Source organism: Drosophila persimilis, unplaced genomic scaffold (assembly GCF_003286085.1).
Source record: "Drosophila persimilis strain 14011-0111.01,24,50 unplaced genomic scaffold, DperRS2 tig00000191-arrow-pilon, whole genome shotgun sequence".
NCBI classification, from domain to species: Eukaryota; Metazoa; Arthropoda; class Insecta; order Diptera; family Drosophilidae; genus Drosophila; species Drosophila persimilis.
This window is the reverse complement of record NW_020825298.1, coordinates 13,324,079-13,342,083: the sequence shown is the minus strand read 5'-3', so window position 1 is coordinate 13,342,083 and position 18,005 is coordinate 13,324,079. Positions and strand designations below refer to the sequence as shown.

Genomic DNA, 18,005 nt, shown 5'->3' with positions numbered 1-18,005 from the left:
TTCTTACTTTTTATAGTTCTACGATTTAGGGTTTTCTTTACTACAAATTATAAACACAACTAAATCATATATCGATGCTTTTATCGTACACCGATATATACAAAATATCACCACTAACCACACAGTATATCGATATTTCAGTTCATACATCGAAAATGTCGAATGCGAGCTTTCAGCGTACGCTCCCACGGCACCGGATGAAATGGTTTGTTCGATTTCTGTTTTCTCATGTGGTTCCATCTTTTTTAATGTAGACATTAAAAATTCGGATGATTTATCTCAATTCAGAAACACTTACGATCTTCAATAGTACAGGAGTGACTCTGAAGTCCCATTTTCTTGTCGATCGAGTATTGTACAACGGAATCTCTAAATATGGAATACATAACAGATTATTTGTATTCTTTAAAAACTAAGAATGTACGAATTTATTTATTGGAAAATATAATTAATATTAGGTTTCAAATTGTACAGTAGAATTGTGATTTTTGTTGTTTTTTGTTCATCTTGATTCATCTTAGTTTAAGTTTTGAAACGGGACTTGTAATATTTGTTATGAATTAAAACGGGTTATCGGCGCTGCGTACTACAGTTTTTGGAAAGTTAAAACAACAACATGCCTGATCATCCTGGCACTTAAAATTATGATGTGTAAAAATTTCAGCTCCATCGGTTGGTGGCCCAACTATCGATTGTACCGATAGCGCAATCCATTATTATCCAGTCGGGGAAAAGCATTAATAAAGTGTCAGTAGAGAAAGAATAAAGTGTAAAAATGGTAAGATGGAAATCAAATATTGAACTCTCTTTCTATTTTCTATAAATAATCGCATTATATGCATTTTTCCAATCGAATCAATTTAAAATATTAATAAATTTATTGTACATGCATATTTCCAGACGTTTATACATATGCACATACATGTACATAGAAAGAATTATTAAATTTAACTTTCAATCGCCCTCTATCATGTTCATAAAAAACGTCATAACTTGATTGACACTGTAAATTTTTCCAAATTAAATTTTCTCTTTCCAAAGTATATTCATTTTTATAATGGGCACAACAAAACACTCGAAACATTTTTAGACACATATCATAACATATCAAAATTTTAATTTTTGGTGTCATGATATTGTATAATGTTTCGGCGGGGGGGATTCGGAGGGGGTTCCGTTATCTTTTAAAACGTAAGCACGGTCGCGGGGTACTGTGTACCGACCTTAGCTTGAGTTTAAGTAGGGGCTTGAACATAAGCCTCGCGCACACTATAGCTACTAGAGGGGTTGAGCTAAAGATGCATTCAAAATTAAGAACTGAGCCTTTTTAGCCAGCAGGGTGCGCTCACTCTGCTCACTTAAGCTATTATCTGACAGCTACATACATATATGTATGTATGTATATGTCTATGGGTTGCTACAAAATATAATTCCGACTGCAAGGCATTGGGAAAATCGAATTCAATATGCAAAAGAGCAATTAATTGTCCCAAAGAAACATCCTATGGTCCGTGCAAGCCCACATTTCTTTTTTTTTTGTGAAAAAGGGCCTTGGTCTTGTTTGAGACGACTACTTAATGCAGAATACAAACCCCTGACTTACTTGTAAAACCATGAAAACATAGAGGAACAAGCATCATGGTATGGGCATGATTTTTGTATTAGGAAGGTGATCCAATACATGGCACAAAAAATGTATTAGAAACATTGATGCTGCCTCATGCGGAACACGAAAAGCCGTTGTTTTGAGTCTACCATCAGGACTATGACTAAAAACATACTAGAAAGTGGTACACAAAGAATTGTCTCTATTTCATGGATTTGCCTGTTCAGTCCCTAGATTTGAACCCCGTTGAAAATGTTCGGGATGAAGTTAAAGTACAAATGTATCTGTTTCTAATAGGAAACAAAAGAACAATAAAGATCTTTAGGGAATCCTGCATGATTTTTGGATCAATATCCAAAATGAATGTTGCGAAAATTGGGTGAACTTTAATGCCGACATGTTGAGGTACAAATTTTTGTCAAAATCGGTCCTTTATGTCATATATGTAGCTGCCATAGTTGCGAAATATTGATGAGAAATTAAATTTTGAAATATGGAGCAATGGTCACAATATTTGAAATATTTACAATTTCGATTAGGTATGTATTATAGATGATCTGTGATTTTTCTATGTATTTCTGAAAGCATTTCTTTGATGGTGGGATAGCTTCAATTTGAACGGGATCTAAATTATTAAATGATGAGTATCTTTAAGGGACGAGTGAGGGACAAGTGCATTTGATATGAGGTCTGAGGTCCACATGTGGTGGATAGGATTTTGACCCTAAAGTGGGTACTAGTCAGCTTGCTGTGGACTAACCTCAACCTTTTTATGATTTTTTGTTGTCCAATATAGGGTAGAGTGTTTGAGTGGTTTAATAACCACTGTAATAATCTGTAATTTTGCTTTTCAATCTATGATTTTACCATCCATTTCATCGGCACTTTTACCTCTCATTGAGCAGAAATTAATTAAGTAAACATTTATGGAAGTCTGCACTTTCTTGTAAACTTGCATAGCATAATTATTATTTTTATCTAAATAAACAATCTGGTTCTTATCTTTTTAGGCTGAACCAATTCGAGTTGTTGTGACTGGAGCTGCTGGTCAAATTGCTTATTCCTTGCTGTACATGATCGCACGAGGAGAAGTTTTTGGATCTGATCAGCCTCTTATCTTGCATTTACTGGATATTCCGCCTATGGTTGGCGTTCTTGAGGGTGTTGTCATGGAACTAGCGGATTGTGCGTTGCCTTTGTTACGTCAAGTTATACCTACAACAGATCCATCTGTTGGGTTCAAGGATGTCTCGGCCGCCTTTCTTGTAGGCGCCATGCCACGTAAAGAAGGAATGGAGAGAAAAGATTTGCTATCAGCAAATGTAAAAATTTTTAAAGCACAAGGACAGGCTATTGAAAATTTTGCCAAAAAAGATGTTAAGGTTCTTGTGGTTGGAAACCCGGCCAACACTAATGCTTTTGTTTGCGCTAACTATGCGCCATCCATTCCACGTGAAAATTTTTCAGCAATGACACGATTAGATCAAAATCGCGCCACCTCGCAAATAGCTACAAAGTTGGGAGTTCCCATATCCGCCGTTAAGAACATAATAATCTGGGGCAACCATTCATCCACTCAATACCCAGATGCTGGACAAGGAAAAGTGGTTATCAATGGTGAAACCAAATCTGTGGCTGATGCTGTCAATGATAATGCATATCTACAAGGTGCCTTTGTTGAAACTGTTCAAAAGCGTGGAGCTGCTGTAATTTCAGCTCGAAAAATGTCATCCGCTATGTCAGCAGCTAAAGCCGCTTGCGATCATATGCATGACTGGTGGAACGGTACCGCTCCAGGAACATTTGTATCAATGGGTGTATGTTCGGATGGCAGCTATAACTCTCCAAAGGACGTTATTTTCTCTTTTCCAGTTGTCATTGAAAATAAGCAATGGAAAATCGTCCAGGGTTTAAACCTAAGTGATGCTGCTAAAGCGAAGTTAAATATAACTGCAAAGGAGTTGCAAGAAGAAAAGGACGAAGCATTGTCTGTATTGGATTTAAGTTCGAACTTGTAATATGGCCTTGCATATTAACGCAATTTAAATAATTTAGATTTGAGCATTTCAGGAGCAAAGCTCTTTGCATTAATGTTTGTATATAGATTATATTATGAAAAGTTGATCCAGATATGTGTAAATAAATCATAATATGATGAGAGATGTTTTACGTTTCTATTACTCGCACGTAGATATCTTCCAAAAATGGGTGTCTTTTCTGCATTGATGACGGGTATATTTATTTAGTGCACTAGGATTGTCCTTCTTTAGGTTGTAAGAGATTTTCTTTTGGAAATTGCCTCTTACACATGTAAAGAGTCCATGGATCAATTTTAGTTCTCCGGAATGTCGAGCACGCCACGACCGTCGTCCCAAAAATTTGGCTGGCATCTTTCGCGGCGGATCAACACCTACATTCAAAATGTTAGGTCAATATCTGCTATAGCTCTAAATAAACCGGCAAACGATTTTTAAATCCGATACTCAAAGAGTATAGATGTGCATTAGATGTTTGGAGGAAGTGAATGGGTGTAAGACCCAGGAGTAAATGTTAACGAACCCATAAAATATATTTAGTCTGTCCGTCCATCTAACCATCCTTTTCAACGCCTAGCCCTCAGAGACTATAAAAGCTAGAGCAACCAAATTGTGTGCAGACTCCTGTGATATCACACTGATTCAAGTTTGTTTCAAAATTCTGTTACCATCCCCTCCTACCACCCACACAAAGGGTGAAAATCTGTGCTACCCACAATTTTCAAGATACGAAACAAAACCGCAAAGTCATAGAGAATGACCATATATGTAAGTATACCAGATTGCATCAGATCACATCAGTATTATAGCCAAAAGGAAAAAATGAAATAGCAATGAGTACGCTACTCCGCACGCGATTACTCCCCCTCTCCCCTCTATCACATACATTCTTCGTACTGCCCGAGGTAGAAAGGGGGCTTGCCTCATTCGTTCTTTGCATTCGCATCAGAAAGCGATAAATGATTTCCAATTTGATGAGTAAGTATGACACAACCATCCGTACAACCCAATTTTCATACCACAGCATTTAATTATATATCACTATACCCTATACTCAAACAGTATAGAGGTATATTATATATTTGGTGAAAGGGGGTGTGTGTAACACCCAGAAGGAAGCGTTTCCGACGCAATACATACATATATATCATATATGAATATTCTACAAAATCGATTCCCACACATTCAAAGACGAATGCAAGACATTGGGAATTCCCAAAACACGGAAAACACCCGAAAATTTTATCTCGGTAGGTTAATATTTAAGCCAACAATAAACAGTTAAGACTCCACTTTTATATTAAACTAGCTGGACCTGCCACTTTTTTCTGTGCCGCAAGATAACAATACAAGATAACAAGAAGAAAAAATGGACTCTTCTTCCTCTGTGGATTATAAAACAGAACCAAGTCGCCATCGTGAAAGTCTTCGGTGTTCGCCTTCAGATCATATGGGGCTGTCGTTCTGTCACTCTCTATTGCGACTTCTTATAAATTGGTGAGTCGCGTCTATCACCACCATTTGTTCCATTAAACTTTAGTGCCTTGGCTAATTTCAAATCAGCCGGAAGTCCTAAATTGTTCCCAACTATTGCAGTTGGGCCAATCGTCCAATCCGAAGCGGTCGCTGTTGTATCATGCTTTTTGGAGCGATATGCCATTAAAAATATTGAAGTACTTAATCTTAATCTTTTTGACTTGTGTCGACGACACTCCTCTCCGCTCTACACTATATTCCTCTAAAGTTCTGCTAAAACGTTCCCCCATACCATCCGACTGGGTGTGAGACTTAAGTTAGGAGTCGGATTGCAACAACATTCTGCTTTTTTCTCATTTGAAACAGCATATGTTCCTGTTGCAAAGCATGGTTCTTCAGCTGTAAGATCGTTCGTTGTATTATCTGCAGCCTTCCTTATCCAAAAACTGTTGTCTCCATTGCAAGTTTCAACCGCAACTGCAGTTCGGCTATTAAACCGGTCATCGGTAAGAACCGCTTAACCAATTCCTTCAACAACAACGCAACTTTTAAATCTCCATTCTTAAAATTTGACTTTTGGCAAAAGCTGTTACGTTTTTGCACTTGGTATTTTCCAGGACAGAATCAACTGAAGCCCTCGCGTTCATTCTGCGATTGGGCACCCCCCCAAAGGAACAAAACTGGACAATATTCTGGAGATTGAGCGGGAAATACTGGAAGTGCAAAAGGAGCAGCAGAAATTATCAAACGAGGGATACTCCAGTAAATTGCGAGCAGCCTAGGACAAACTAACTTCCAAACAAAGCTGTTGCAATTGTTAAGGGCTTCCAAAAAATAACGGTATTAAGTGGTCTTGTGAGATATCACAATTCAGTAAAAAGCTTTTTATGGTCATTGTTATCAGTTGTTTTTTCGATGGATGGTTTCACATCTGTCAAAAATTTCCACCGTTCCCCGAAGCTGTGCTGTGTGGGAAAATAATGTTAAACATAAAAAACATTGATGTACTTCGTCTTTGGAGGTTAATTTTCTTGCGACCAATTTACTCTAGCAGCTATCAAAGAAAAATGGGCTGATGAAGCCTTATAATTTTAGATACATTCATCCGTCTACGTGCCAAAAATTGCTTAAAATGTTTCATAATGGATATTCACCTTCGTTGAATTTTTTGTTAACAACAATAAAGTCCTTTGCATCAATATATGTATTCTTCTTTTTCCATTATTGTGCTAAAAATATAAAAGACAAAATAGGTATTTTAATTGTTAAAACGATGTACGTTTTATTAACCTCTTGATTAAAGTTCAGCGACGCAACACTTTCGAGAGTGCCCTTTATGCACTGTCGTACTTCCGTATACATCATAGTGTTCCCTCAAGCGTAAAAAGAGAGGAAACCAGCTCAATTGAACATCAACATTTTAATGAACCACTAAAATGAACTATTTTTACTTAACTGAACGTGGATTGTATTGTGACAATGAAAAATTGAGGAATAGTGTTGTATTCATTTTATAATTTATTTTAAAGTTATCGTTTTTAATCTCTAAATAAGAGAAATCATATGAAAGTTTATTTAAGAAGTGCATATACATATAACTATTTAATTATGTATAATGTACCACACAAGTTTCATCAAGTTTGTCGATTGTGTCTCACGTTGGTTAATGAGTGCGATATATCCGAACTACAAATTTATAATATCCCGACACGAAACAATAAAAAAGACAAATTCGACCACCATAAAAACGAAGGGATAAATGAACAAAAAAAGTCTTATAAATGTTTCTGCAATGCTCCAAGCCCAAATGTATGCAGCTGTGTAGATGATAACCTGCTATCAGTGATTTTGACCAATAATGAAACGGGTCAAAGCAAACCTCTTCATAAAACACAATACACACCGAGTGTGCCTTATGCAGACAAAACAACCACATTGTGCGGTAGTGAACAATATTCAACGCTTTTGGAGCCCGAAATTTCCGGTAGTTCAGTATTAAAAAATCAGTCGTCAAAGCAAACCACACTGAATCAAGAGAAAATAGAACGAACAAAAACAAACTCGGAAATTCAGATGGAGCACCGTTTACTCGATCAAGATGATTTGGTTCCCGATAAACTAAAATCAAATTTATGCCAATCACTTCATACAATTAATAGCTACAGCCAAGAGCACAGAGATGACTCATCCTCACATATTACATTTCAGATAATCAACTGTCTCTCTATTAAGGTAAGCAGATTTCAATTCAGCACAAATACAAACACAAATACAAATATACATTAATTGCGTACTCATATGTACATGCGGTTAGAAATCTGCTGTGGTGTGTGCGAATCTGAAGCAGAATTATGTTAATATGTGTTCAAACATTTGTGTGTGTGTTATTTTTGTGATTACGACATCACAAATCATAATAAGAGATGTAGGATTCCCATATTCTATGCAGCGTTAACAATTTCATTCACAGTTTCGTATGTACATACACGCATACATATGCACTTACATATTGATATACATATATTGATATCCCTTCTAATTTTAGTCAGGTGTTTGTAAAATCACAGAACGAAGCTTTTCCGACAGTGTAAGGTATGTACGTGTGTACATACATACTTGTATATGTATATATGTATACATGTAAATTATTGATCAGAATTAGCGGCCGAATCGATCTTGGAAATGTTTAATTTCGAAGTTGGTCGGAGTTTTAAATGCACCTTGGAAACCATCATCGGAGCTCGAACACAAAAGTTATAAATATAGATCAGCACGACTAGGAGCGGGTATATACTCCCACTTAAGTCTGTTAACAAGAGTTTGCAAACCAGTCGTAGTTCGAGCGAACCATTTGTGTTTGGTTGTGACCAAGCCACCAATTTGTAATGATAATTCCAATAAGAACGATGGATGGCTCTAGTGATGGCTCTCTTTAGTGATAGTGTCGTTAAACAGTGAACAAATGGCCACGTTCATCAGGACAACTTGGTCATTGATCAGTGATGGATTTCCTACGATAGCTCTGAGATATATCGCGGAAAGAGAAAGGATGCTCCTACATGAAGGGAAATATAGCAGCGAAATTAATAATATTGCTAATCATAATCATGACAGATGGCCAAGCATGAAGAAAAAGAGGGGGAGTTGCGAGGCTGGTTAAATATTTAGAGAATTACAAGCTGAGCAGCTGGAGACGGAATTAGCTGGGCGGTGCTTACCAACGAGAGGTTTGAAAGCCGAACTGGAGAGAACCTGCCTCAATGTAGAGGATTACGAGTTCTTGTATAAGCAATGCTCCAGGTCGACAGTTGAGAAGAACCAGACGTCGGCGGCCAACGGCAGATGGAGAATGATGAAGATGATGCAATAGACGATGTTTCAAATGAGAAACCAAGTAGAGGTACGACAGGTCAAGATAAGTTGTAAGATCAAGGCGAGCTTTTTGAGGATCAAGAGAATCAACGACAACAGGTTATCGTGAAGATAAAGGATTAAGGTTATGTTATAAAAGAAAAATAGGCGAACGTTGGCAATAAAACTCCAGGAAAACGTTCGGGGTCTGGATAGTCGTGGTGGAAAGTGGAAAGTCGACTCGAAAATCCTTTTTAAGATCTGCTCGAAGATCGAATCCGTCAATTGGAAGTGGGCGTCCCTTGAAACAACAGCTCAACATCTAAGGTTTTATAGATAGTATCTGGGAAGCAGTGAAAAACGTATGGGGAAGAAGTCAGTCAAGCACTGACCTTTGAAACATCACTACTGATATGCCGTCCAGCACCCAAAGAGCTTATTGTACGAGCCCAGGGTGGTTTCTACTGGTTTAATACAAGTAAATTATTCACCCTGCTGTATATTGGTTCACTGCTGAACGCCTCGAGACCGACTGACCCCTGAGTCAATCCTTTTATACGCTTTGCTTGGCATTGCAACAGGTTTACAGAAACTTTTAAGACGGATCATCAGCACATTCGATTCGACCTGGAACCTGGGACCTGGGACATTCACCGCCTGGGTCCATTGGTCAACAGGAAAACTGTTCTGCTTGTCCGATAACAATAACGGATGAGTAGGAAGCCAATTAAACTTCAGTCTAATATTGAATCAGCCTTCTATGACGTAGCTTTGATTGGAGGCATTCCCATTACCTCCTGGTTGGCGTCTGTAGAGAAGATGTGGCCTCGTGGAGGTTCACATCTCGTGTAGAAGATGTGAAGCGACCTCCTGGGCCTGTGTTACAGCTGTGAACTTTACTTTCTCAATCTCTTGGTTGACATGTGGCTACAGGAGCCGCTGGTGACTTCTTTATTGTCGTCGGGAACTTTCTTGCCGGGCTTTCTGCTGTCCTCAGCTTGGCACTCTTCCCCCGAGTGCCTTCGGAGGTCGTTTCCATAGACATCATCCACTTTCAACTTTGTAACTCGGGTCCATAGGCGTCGCTGTGATTCTTCGGCAAGCAAAAACTGTCTGGAGCACCTAAAGCTAAAGCACCTTAATTTATGGCCAGGAGGAACAAATGAAAAATCAGTGGCTTTGACAGCGTACCCACGCGCTTACTTATTCCGTGTCTCTCACACACTGTTCCTCGTGCAGTGTGCGCACTCTGGTGGAGTGGAACGAAATAAAACTTATTTTAAAGTTATTCAATTTTCGACCGTACAACTAAATTTATTTATTATATTAATGTAAATTATGTTTTTTCAGCCATTTCCTAATGATGGGTTTCCCAACGTAATTTGTCGTGAATGCCGAGCCAAATTGGATTCATTTGGAAAATTTCGTACTATGGCACATAACTCTCACAACGCTTTAAAAGAATTTTTAGCTATATCCGAAACCCTAAAACTAGTAAGTTGTAATCTTAATTAAGATAAGTTCATTTTTAGATTAAAGGCCTTTATAGGAAAATGTCTGTAGTCCGGTTGGTTTTACATTTCGTCTTTAGTCTTTATAAAAAACAACTATATTTACAAATATTTTGCGTGACAAAATAAAATAAATTCTCGGAGCCTTAAATGTTTATATTGAAAGAGATGCACTCCGAAGTAAAAAATACCCGGTTTGCGGAAAGATAATAACTAAACTACTCGTCCCTCTAATACAGTCATTGTCTGCGACGCGATTACCACACATTGCCGCAGTTGAACACTCTCGACGCGCTCTCTCTTTATCTTGTCCCTTTTGATCCTCTCTGAGCGAGTCATCTCTCTTCCTACATACTCTCTCACTAACTCCTTCACAGAAATGGGACAGACAGTGAACAATAACAAACGGTAAATTGTAAGGAAATAATATTAGGATCCGATTCCGTCTTTAGTTAGAAGGTCTGGATTCTGCCTTTGCAGCTTCAGTGCTCGCTCTCCCTGGCCTGCAATGGGGAAGAGCACCTTTGCCTTTGGAATCGAAGGGATCAGCTCCCCCACAGAGCTTCCAACTGGAGCACCTTCTGCACCAGCCACTGCCGCTTTGGGTTGTCATTACCCTTGAGGATCTTAACGCCGTCACCGACGTTTGGGTTGACATCCCATCCCGGGTTTGATCATTCGTCCGCTCCATAATTGGCCGAAATTGTGCGTTGACTTTGGCTACAGGTGCTTCTCATTCAATAAATAAAAGGGGCTTAGTTAATGGAAATGTGTAGCATTTGAATGGACTAGAGCCACAAGTGGAGATAATGGGCAAAATTACAAAGAAACTTGGAATTACGAAGACGAACCTGGAACCCGATTTCATTGTAACCGATATGACGGACGACAACATAATAGAATTAAATTTTATGACCCATTATTACTTTACACTGGACTTGAAGTAACAAGTTCGGAGATATGACCCGATGAGGCCCGAGAGAAACGGAATAGACTACCAGCGACGTTAGGTCGCCACTCTCACCGTCAGCGAGACGTTCCGAGTCCTCTCGTCAACCCACCTAATCGGTCGACGCACGAGGAGATTCAGTTTTCGGATGGTATTTTCCGGACCGCACCACCACCGTTCGGGACGAACGAGATTATTTGGGGTGCAGCGTAATGAACGGTTGTAGGAAAAGAAAAACACAGGTTCCAAGTACAAGTTCCCGAGAAGGTTATTCTTCAGGGGCCCTCCAGGATGAAATGTATACTTGTACGTGGCCGTAGCTGCCAGAAGACTCGTCCTCTGAGACCTCGACCTCGACCTAGCTGAGAACTTTGACTTCCTCCTTCCTCCTCGGATGGAAACAAGTCTGATGCTCTTCGGTGCTGTACTTAAATGTGAAAATTTTACAAGTTGTCGTTACCCATAGCAAGCAGTCTGAGGTCTGTACAGTTATGGAAGGTAACAAGAGCCTCATGAATCCGCCGTAACTTAAAGGCGTTGCTTTAAACCAAGTGCACAGTTTTTTGCGAGTGACAATATCTCCCCCCATATTATTTTAATCATATGTATTATTCTGTTTTATATGTAGTACTCATAGAGTATAAGGTAATATTAAATTCGCGTAAGGCTCTTGTATACAATTACTTATTTGAACTTGCTTTGACAAACGTATTTGTATTTTTCGCAGGACACTAACGATTTGGAAATGCAGCTTGATACAGTTTTAAAGTCTTCGTCGGAGGCAATAGCAGCTAAGGCCCTGACTGAGCTCAGCACTTTTTCTCAACATAAGTACGACAAAAAGAAAGTAGATTCCACTTTTCAGACAACTTTTGATCGAAGTTTTGAGAGTAGAACTCAAGATATGCAAACCCATACCCATATATTACATCCGAGTCTTTTTCAATCAACCAATATGGAAAGTGATGAGATTAAAACGCAAGCAAAATGTATGTCTGGGCCACCAATACATGACCGATTCGACTCAACATTTCACAAAGATTCTGACATTGAACAGTTTCAAAGCTTGCAACAGCAACTGGAGACTGCAGCAGTTCTTATGGATATAAGTAAAAAAATTGTAATTTCACCTCCGTGCTCGAATCCTCAATCTCCACGTAGTTCTGCAGTTATTGATACAAGTATTAAAAGTTCTGTGATAAAATCAAAACGTCCATCAAAAAAGAATGCTTTGTATGAAGGAGTTGAAATTGACCTTTCCGTTAAAAAGAAAAGGAATGATTATTCGAATCAAAGAAACTCAATCCCAATAAACAATTTTTGCCAAACTCCAATACAGTCACATAGAAGTGAAGAGGATCTTCAGAACTACAGTATTACCATTACCCAACGTGCTGGGTCAGATTACAAACATACACCAACAGTAAAAACGAATAGCAGTTCCTTATTAGATTCTGGTGACAGTTCTGACTCTCACAAATTGGAAATGGACATAACATCTTCAATCAACGATAGAAAGACCCCCGACAGTGTGAGCTCGGATCACGCAACCGACGCAGCTACCACTCAACTCTGGCAAGCTCTGGCACGATCAGCTGGTAAGTTCAATTATAAATATCACATAGGGCAAACTGTCTTGAAATACTCAAGTAATCAACATACACTCTCCCCTAATGCATACCTTTACATATAGCAGTCGTAAATACTTCCTACTGAGCGAAGGAACTTCACAGTAAACAAAGTGCAAACAGCTGATGCAATATTCAAGGCAATCCTGTGTATTTTTCGCGCTGCACAACAATTTTGTGCGCTCAACAGCACATTTGTGTGCTTAGCAGCACCCTATTTCTGGTCGTCAACTTTTTTTGGAACGACAATCAACCGGCATTCAAAGTCAAAGTCGAGAAACCGACCGTGGAATTATCGACTACAATACCCCAGACTCAAAATAATGTCAGAAGGCATGCTTTTTGGACGGTAATTAATTTGAAATCTGTTCTTTGAAATCTTTGTTGATTTATCATCAGTCGAAAGTTGAGAAAGTATAACAGTTTCAAAGATATTGCTGGTTTTTCACATTTTCCATTATAAAACGTTCCCCGTTGTGAGTCTCAGCTACGGCCGTGACTCTACTGTTATACCCGATGCTCAGTCAGTTTGGCACACATAGATGTAGTTATATTTCTATAGTTCTGCGTGAAAAACTGAGTTACTTACTTACTCTCCTAGTAGTACGACAATGTAAATGTAATAAATACTGAGGGGTATAATTTTCATAGCAGCCTGATTTTAAATATGCCATTCAACCCTTTTAGCTAAAAACAAGGGAGAAGATGCGAAAGAGATGCTACGTAACATAATGAGTCAGCCTTTCGTATTTCCAGTGCCGTCAACAGTATCATTTACAAAAGTACCTGAAGAACCCATAGCGCTATTGAAGGTAACTGAAATCCGATGGTGTTCTTTTTTTGTTAAAAAACAAAAAATATATTTTTTTTTGTAGGACCTATCAGAGGCTCAATCCAGCAAATTGAAAACATGCAGAAGAAAACAAAGTTTTCCCACTAAAACGGATTGCAGCGATGCAAATAATGAAAAGGGGACAGAGACTTACAATCATTCAGATTTCGAGCCAGAAGAAACAAAAGATAAAAAGGTATGCACCTTGTAAATAAACTGCAAATATATATTTTAATTTAAGTTATACATTTATAGAACATCAACATTTTTAATGCCCTACCTGGCGCCCAAAAAGACATGTCATGTTCTAACTGTGGAACTCTCACCACCACGATTTGGAGGCGAAGTGTTCGAGGAGAAATGGTGTGCAATGCCTGTGGATTATATTTCAAGCTTCACGGAATCAACAGACCACATTCAATGAGACGCGATACTATACACACTAGACGCAGGCGTCCTAAAGAATTGGAGAGATCTAAAAAAAGTAAGTAATTAAAAGAAAGCAATGCATGCTTTTAGCATATGCTTCAATTGAATGCCAGCATCCATACCGTTGTCCTCAAAAGCAGCTTCACTATGAACGATAATGATAATCTCTTATTGAAACAAGAAAAGATAGCTGAGAGCCGAAGCTCCAGATATCCATGCAGCTTTATCGTTCGTAGCGAAGTTCCAACCCGGTAGCTTAATGCGAAACCATTCACATTCTTTTATACCCGATACTCAAAAGTAGTATAGGCCTTGATCTCAGAGACTATATAGGTTAGTGCCACCAAATTTTGTATTCAGACTCCTGTGTTATCCCACTGTTACAAATGTATTTATTAACTAAGCAAGTATGTTACTAGATGAGCAGGATTATATGTAATTCCTTAATTCAAACGCAATACGTTCAAATAAGCTATAAGATAATTCAAGACGGTATTTTCATTTCTTATTCTGTTTACAGAACAAAAGCAAATATCTTGCTCTTCAATAGAACAAACGAAGCTTGATTTCTTGAATTCTCAAGATACAATTAACATTTCCGGCCTTGTTTTAAATGTAAGTATGTAATAGTTTCTGTTGAATGCTTTACATTTTCTAAAAATGGTTTTTAACGAATCCATCGTTTACTGATACACACAACGTAGTTGAGAAATTCATTCTTGATTCCATTTCAGAAATGCAAAAAGGAAATTGATGAAACCGAAACTGCAGCAGCACTCAAAAACATTTTATTAAAAGGCAAAAAGTCGAATTGCTTGTCGTCGTTTAATGACAGCTGTGAAACTGCGGAATTGACTGTACCGCTTAATCTTGTTTCCAGTGAAAATAATGCGAAGTTCACATAAAACGCCAAAAATATTCGTGTTTTAGAATGCAACCCGTTAACACAAATTGTTTTATTTATTAACTCTCGCAGAAGGGGAAATAAAAGGTGTAGAATTAATTATTCCTATATATTATAAATATAAGTTTAATCCTTTAAAACTAAATTTGATTCATTTTTATCATTAGAAACTAATACCAAAATACTTCTAAAATAAGATTACATAAAATTTGTTCTTGTAAGTTAATCTTTTAAAATAATATCACAATAAAAAACTTAGGCATTAAACAAGGACATAAATACTTAATGCAACTAATAAAAATAAAAACTTTTATTGATATTTATTATAACCATTTTACAGTATTTTCAATATTTTAAAACCACTACTTGGTTCTATGGATATTACATTGGATTTTAACAATGATTTATTTAGCTTTCAACGAAATTTAAAATTTATAAAGTTACAAAAAATTGTTTAAATCTCTTGCCTATATGAAAATCATGTGATAATATAATAATCTCCATAAACATTTTAATAGTAAAACTATGCAAAAAGCAATAATAACATAATGCAAAATTTTCAAGGAAATATTTAAATTGTATACAATTATAAGACATTTTAATTTAAAAAACTATATGCTGTTTTCGAACCTATATAAATCTAACTAAATTAAGGTCTTCAAATTACAATAAGATACAAGATTAATGCACATTTATTTTTTCAAATATAATACTCCAAACAAATTTTAAAAGTTCCAAAAACTTGTTCTTTATTTTTGCGACTTGAACGCGTTTTCTCCACGCCTTTTTTTTCAACGCAAATTAGTCCCACAACGGTAATGTTGGAACCGGAAGACGGAAATGCTCATAGCTCATGTATGCCGGGAAACATTAAACCTTCAAAAGTTATGAGCTACGCACAGAAGTCTTTGCTACATAGGGATAGCCAAAATTCATTAGCCACAGATCTTCGCAGAAGATCCCAGCTCTCGTCCCTTCGGTTGTCTTTGAGCCGTCAGTGAAGATAGAAAGCTCGTTCTGCCTAAGGGCAGTGTTTCGCTTCCCTGACTCCGTGTCCAATATATGCCCACTATAATTTATATCCCACGAAAGCTCTGGCACGCAGTCATTCCGCCCGACTGTTCCACTCTCTTCCATACACAGCATAATCGCGTGGTTGTAAGGCTTGAACCCTGAGGTGCTCGGTGTTCTGTTTCCAGGACAGTTTAGAGTCGAGGAAGATAGCTTCGCTCGATAGCTTGAGTCTTATTCCACCAATTGCGGGTAGCTTGAAACTAGGTATCTTATATTTTTGTGAGATCGGCCATAGTTCAGTTTTCTGAGGGTTCACCCCTGGAACGTTCTGGCGTGCCCATCTAGCGGTCGTTCCAAGTGCGGATTCCAGAAGTTCTAGCTTAGCAGTTATCACTTTGCTCCTGGAAACAGATTCAGCCATCTGTATACCGCCGTGTGTGTGCCAATCTTGTCCAATGCGGCCATTGTTGACTCGATCCTGAAGGCTCCTTCTATGGCTCCTCTGATCTGTAATTTAGGTACAAAAGTTGAGCTGCGCCGAACAATCGTTCGTTGAGCCCAGTTCTTATGTGTAAATCCATTAGGAGTTTAAAGATTCTCTGTTGCCATGGTGTGCAAGTAGGTATAAGCATGCCACATGGCTATTCTGTAGGGACTGAATGATTTAATGGCCCATGTGATCTTCTCTGGTACGTCTTGTCCTGTCTCTCGTACGAGATAGTCAATTTCCACTCCCTGTTTTCGCTCTCCGTCGCTGGTTGCGCCGCCGGTAAAATCCGAGCAACCAGGAATGTGGGCTTTCATACGGAGGTTCAGGTTGTGCAGCCGGCAAGGTGGGGTTGGCGGATTTGACCGTACTCTTCGTAGCATTGAGGCCCATAAGGTGCTTCCTATCATCCCATGCCAAAGGATATGCGCCAGCTCCTAGCAAGGAGCTTAGCGAGTCTTTCCTGACCAGAGTTCCTTGACGTTCACTATGGCTTGCGCTCTGTTCACGGCCGGGCTTTGAGCTTTGATAAGGACGAGTGTGTCAACGTCCGTTTCGATCGGAAGAGGGATCCACCACTTCATGATCGTTTTCCTTGGATCCTGATCCGTGGGGACTACGCAGAGTGCCGCTCCTAGACAAAGGTTACCAAAGTCTTGAACTGTGCTTTGGAGAGACTCAAGAGTTTCCACGTTACCACAAGCCACTGCATGGGCTCCCTTGTACCACTCGATACCACAGCAGCTTACAAACGGGTTGTCTGCACAAACAACGGCGCTCAGGATTTCCGATTCTTTCCCTCCGTATGACCACTGTCGATGATGGGTATGCTATTTTCATGCTTTTCGGTTCTGATGCTTTTGTGAAGTAGTCCGTCTTCTGCTGCTTGGACATAAGCTTCGGCCAGTCGGTTCCACAGGTATCTTTTGTCCAGAAGGTGTTGGTGGTGTATGTGCGCTCGTCTCGTTCCGCGTCTGCGGTCTGGTCTTTCCCTTCTGTTTTTTGGTGTACTTTTTCCTCCCTTGCGCTTTCGCAGACAACAAGGCTACTTAGTTCAACCAATTTTTTTTTCATTTTCAGGGAGCCATATCTGTACTTTCCGGTAAGATCCATCATACACTCACATATGTTTCTGTGTGTAACTTCTGTTGTGGAGCCCGTACCCATTACGTTACTTATGTCATCTGAATAAGCTGTTAGTTTTGGGACTCTTCTCTCAAATCTGTTGATGCTGAACCACCATGAGGTGTACCTCTATGTGATCCTTTACCATGGAAGCGATGCGCCACTCTGATTACACCCGTCTAAAACTTTCAAGGGTCTAAGTCCAGCATGCTGATTTTTTGACATCAGTCCCCCACATCATTCGTGATGTGTAACTCCAACAGGTTTTCCAAAGTTTTCAATAGAAAGAAGGTAAGGGTTATCAAATTATCGGCTTGGGGATCATAAGGCTACACTTTCCTGCCCTTGGGAGGAAGAAAACTCGTGAGATTGTCTATTGAATAGGGAAATACTCTGCCATGGGTTAATCACCTTTTTGTTCACCTGCATCATGGCTGAGAATATTCCGTCCAGTCCAGGTGTTGTTATGCTTACGTTCTCTTATCAGATCTGCCGGTGGATGTTATTTCTCGTTTGCTAGGTCATGTTCGCTTCTGTGTTCTCGGTGCAGCCTGGAAATTGGCATTCCATTAGTCTTGTTAGGGCTTCTTTACTAAGCGCTGTCCACTGTTTATCATCTAGCTTGATTTGACTGTGTATAGTGCGATACTTTGAAAG

General features: G+C 38.9%; 2 protein-coding genes across 4 annotated transcripts; both read left to right on the top strand.

Moving 5' to 3' along the window:
- The first annotated feature begins 760 nt into the window (after positions 1-760).
- LOC6588726 (malate dehydrogenase, cytoplasmic) lies at positions 761-3,766 on the top strand. The gene is made up of 2 exons (XM_002014332.2): positions 761-778; positions 2,617-3,766. The coding sequence occupies exons 1-2, from the start codon at positions 776-778 to the stop codon at positions 3,622-3,624; spliced, it is 1,011 nt and encodes a 336-aa protein (XP_002014368.2). The 5' UTR covers positions 761-775; the 3' UTR covers positions 3,625-3,766.
- A 2,945-nt stretch (positions 3,767-6,711) lies between these two features.
- LOC6588727 (transcriptional regulatory protein GAT1) lies at positions 6,712-15,073 on the top strand. 3 transcript variants are annotated; one of them, XM_026988834.1, is made up of 8 exons: positions 6,712-7,350; positions 9,820-9,963; positions 11,657-12,527; positions 13,314-13,369; positions 13,433-13,585; positions 13,645-13,873; positions 14,339-14,433; positions 14,553-15,073. In XM_026988834.1, exons 1-8 carry the CDS (start codon positions 6,727-6,729, stop codon positions 14,721-14,723), a joined length of 2,343 nt encoding a protein of 780 aa, XP_026844635.1. In that variant the 5' UTR covers positions 6,712-6,726; the 3' UTR covers positions 14,724-15,073. The 3 variants fall into 3 exon arrangements, with proteins under 3 accessions (XP_026844635.1, XP_002014369.2, XP_026844636.1); XM_002014333.2 differs by having other exon boundaries at positions 13,245-13,369; positions 14,553-15,061; XM_026988835.1 differs by lacking the exons at positions 6,712-7,350; positions 9,820-9,963; positions 11,657-12,527 and adding an exon at positions 12,720-12,906 and having other exon boundaries at positions 13,245-13,369; positions 14,553-15,032.
- The last annotated feature ends 2,932 nt before the right edge of the window (positions 15,074-18,005 follow it).

What these genes read in the sequence shown, in the direction of transcription:
- LOC6588727 (XM_002014333.2), top strand. Translation starts at nt 6,727, where the DNA reads ATGTATAATGTACCACACAAGTTTCATCAAGTTTGTCGATTGTGTCTC. An exon ending in AACCCATAGCGCTATTGAAG is followed by an intron (nt 13,370 to 13,432) that starts GTAACTGAAATC and finishes TTTTTTTTGTAG; the next exon opens with GACCTATCAGAGGCTCAATC. An exon ending in ATTGGAGAGATCTAAAAAAA is followed by an intron (nt 13,874 to 14,338) that starts GTAAGTAATTAA and finishes TTCTGTTTACAG; the next exon opens with AACAAAAGCAAATATCTTGC.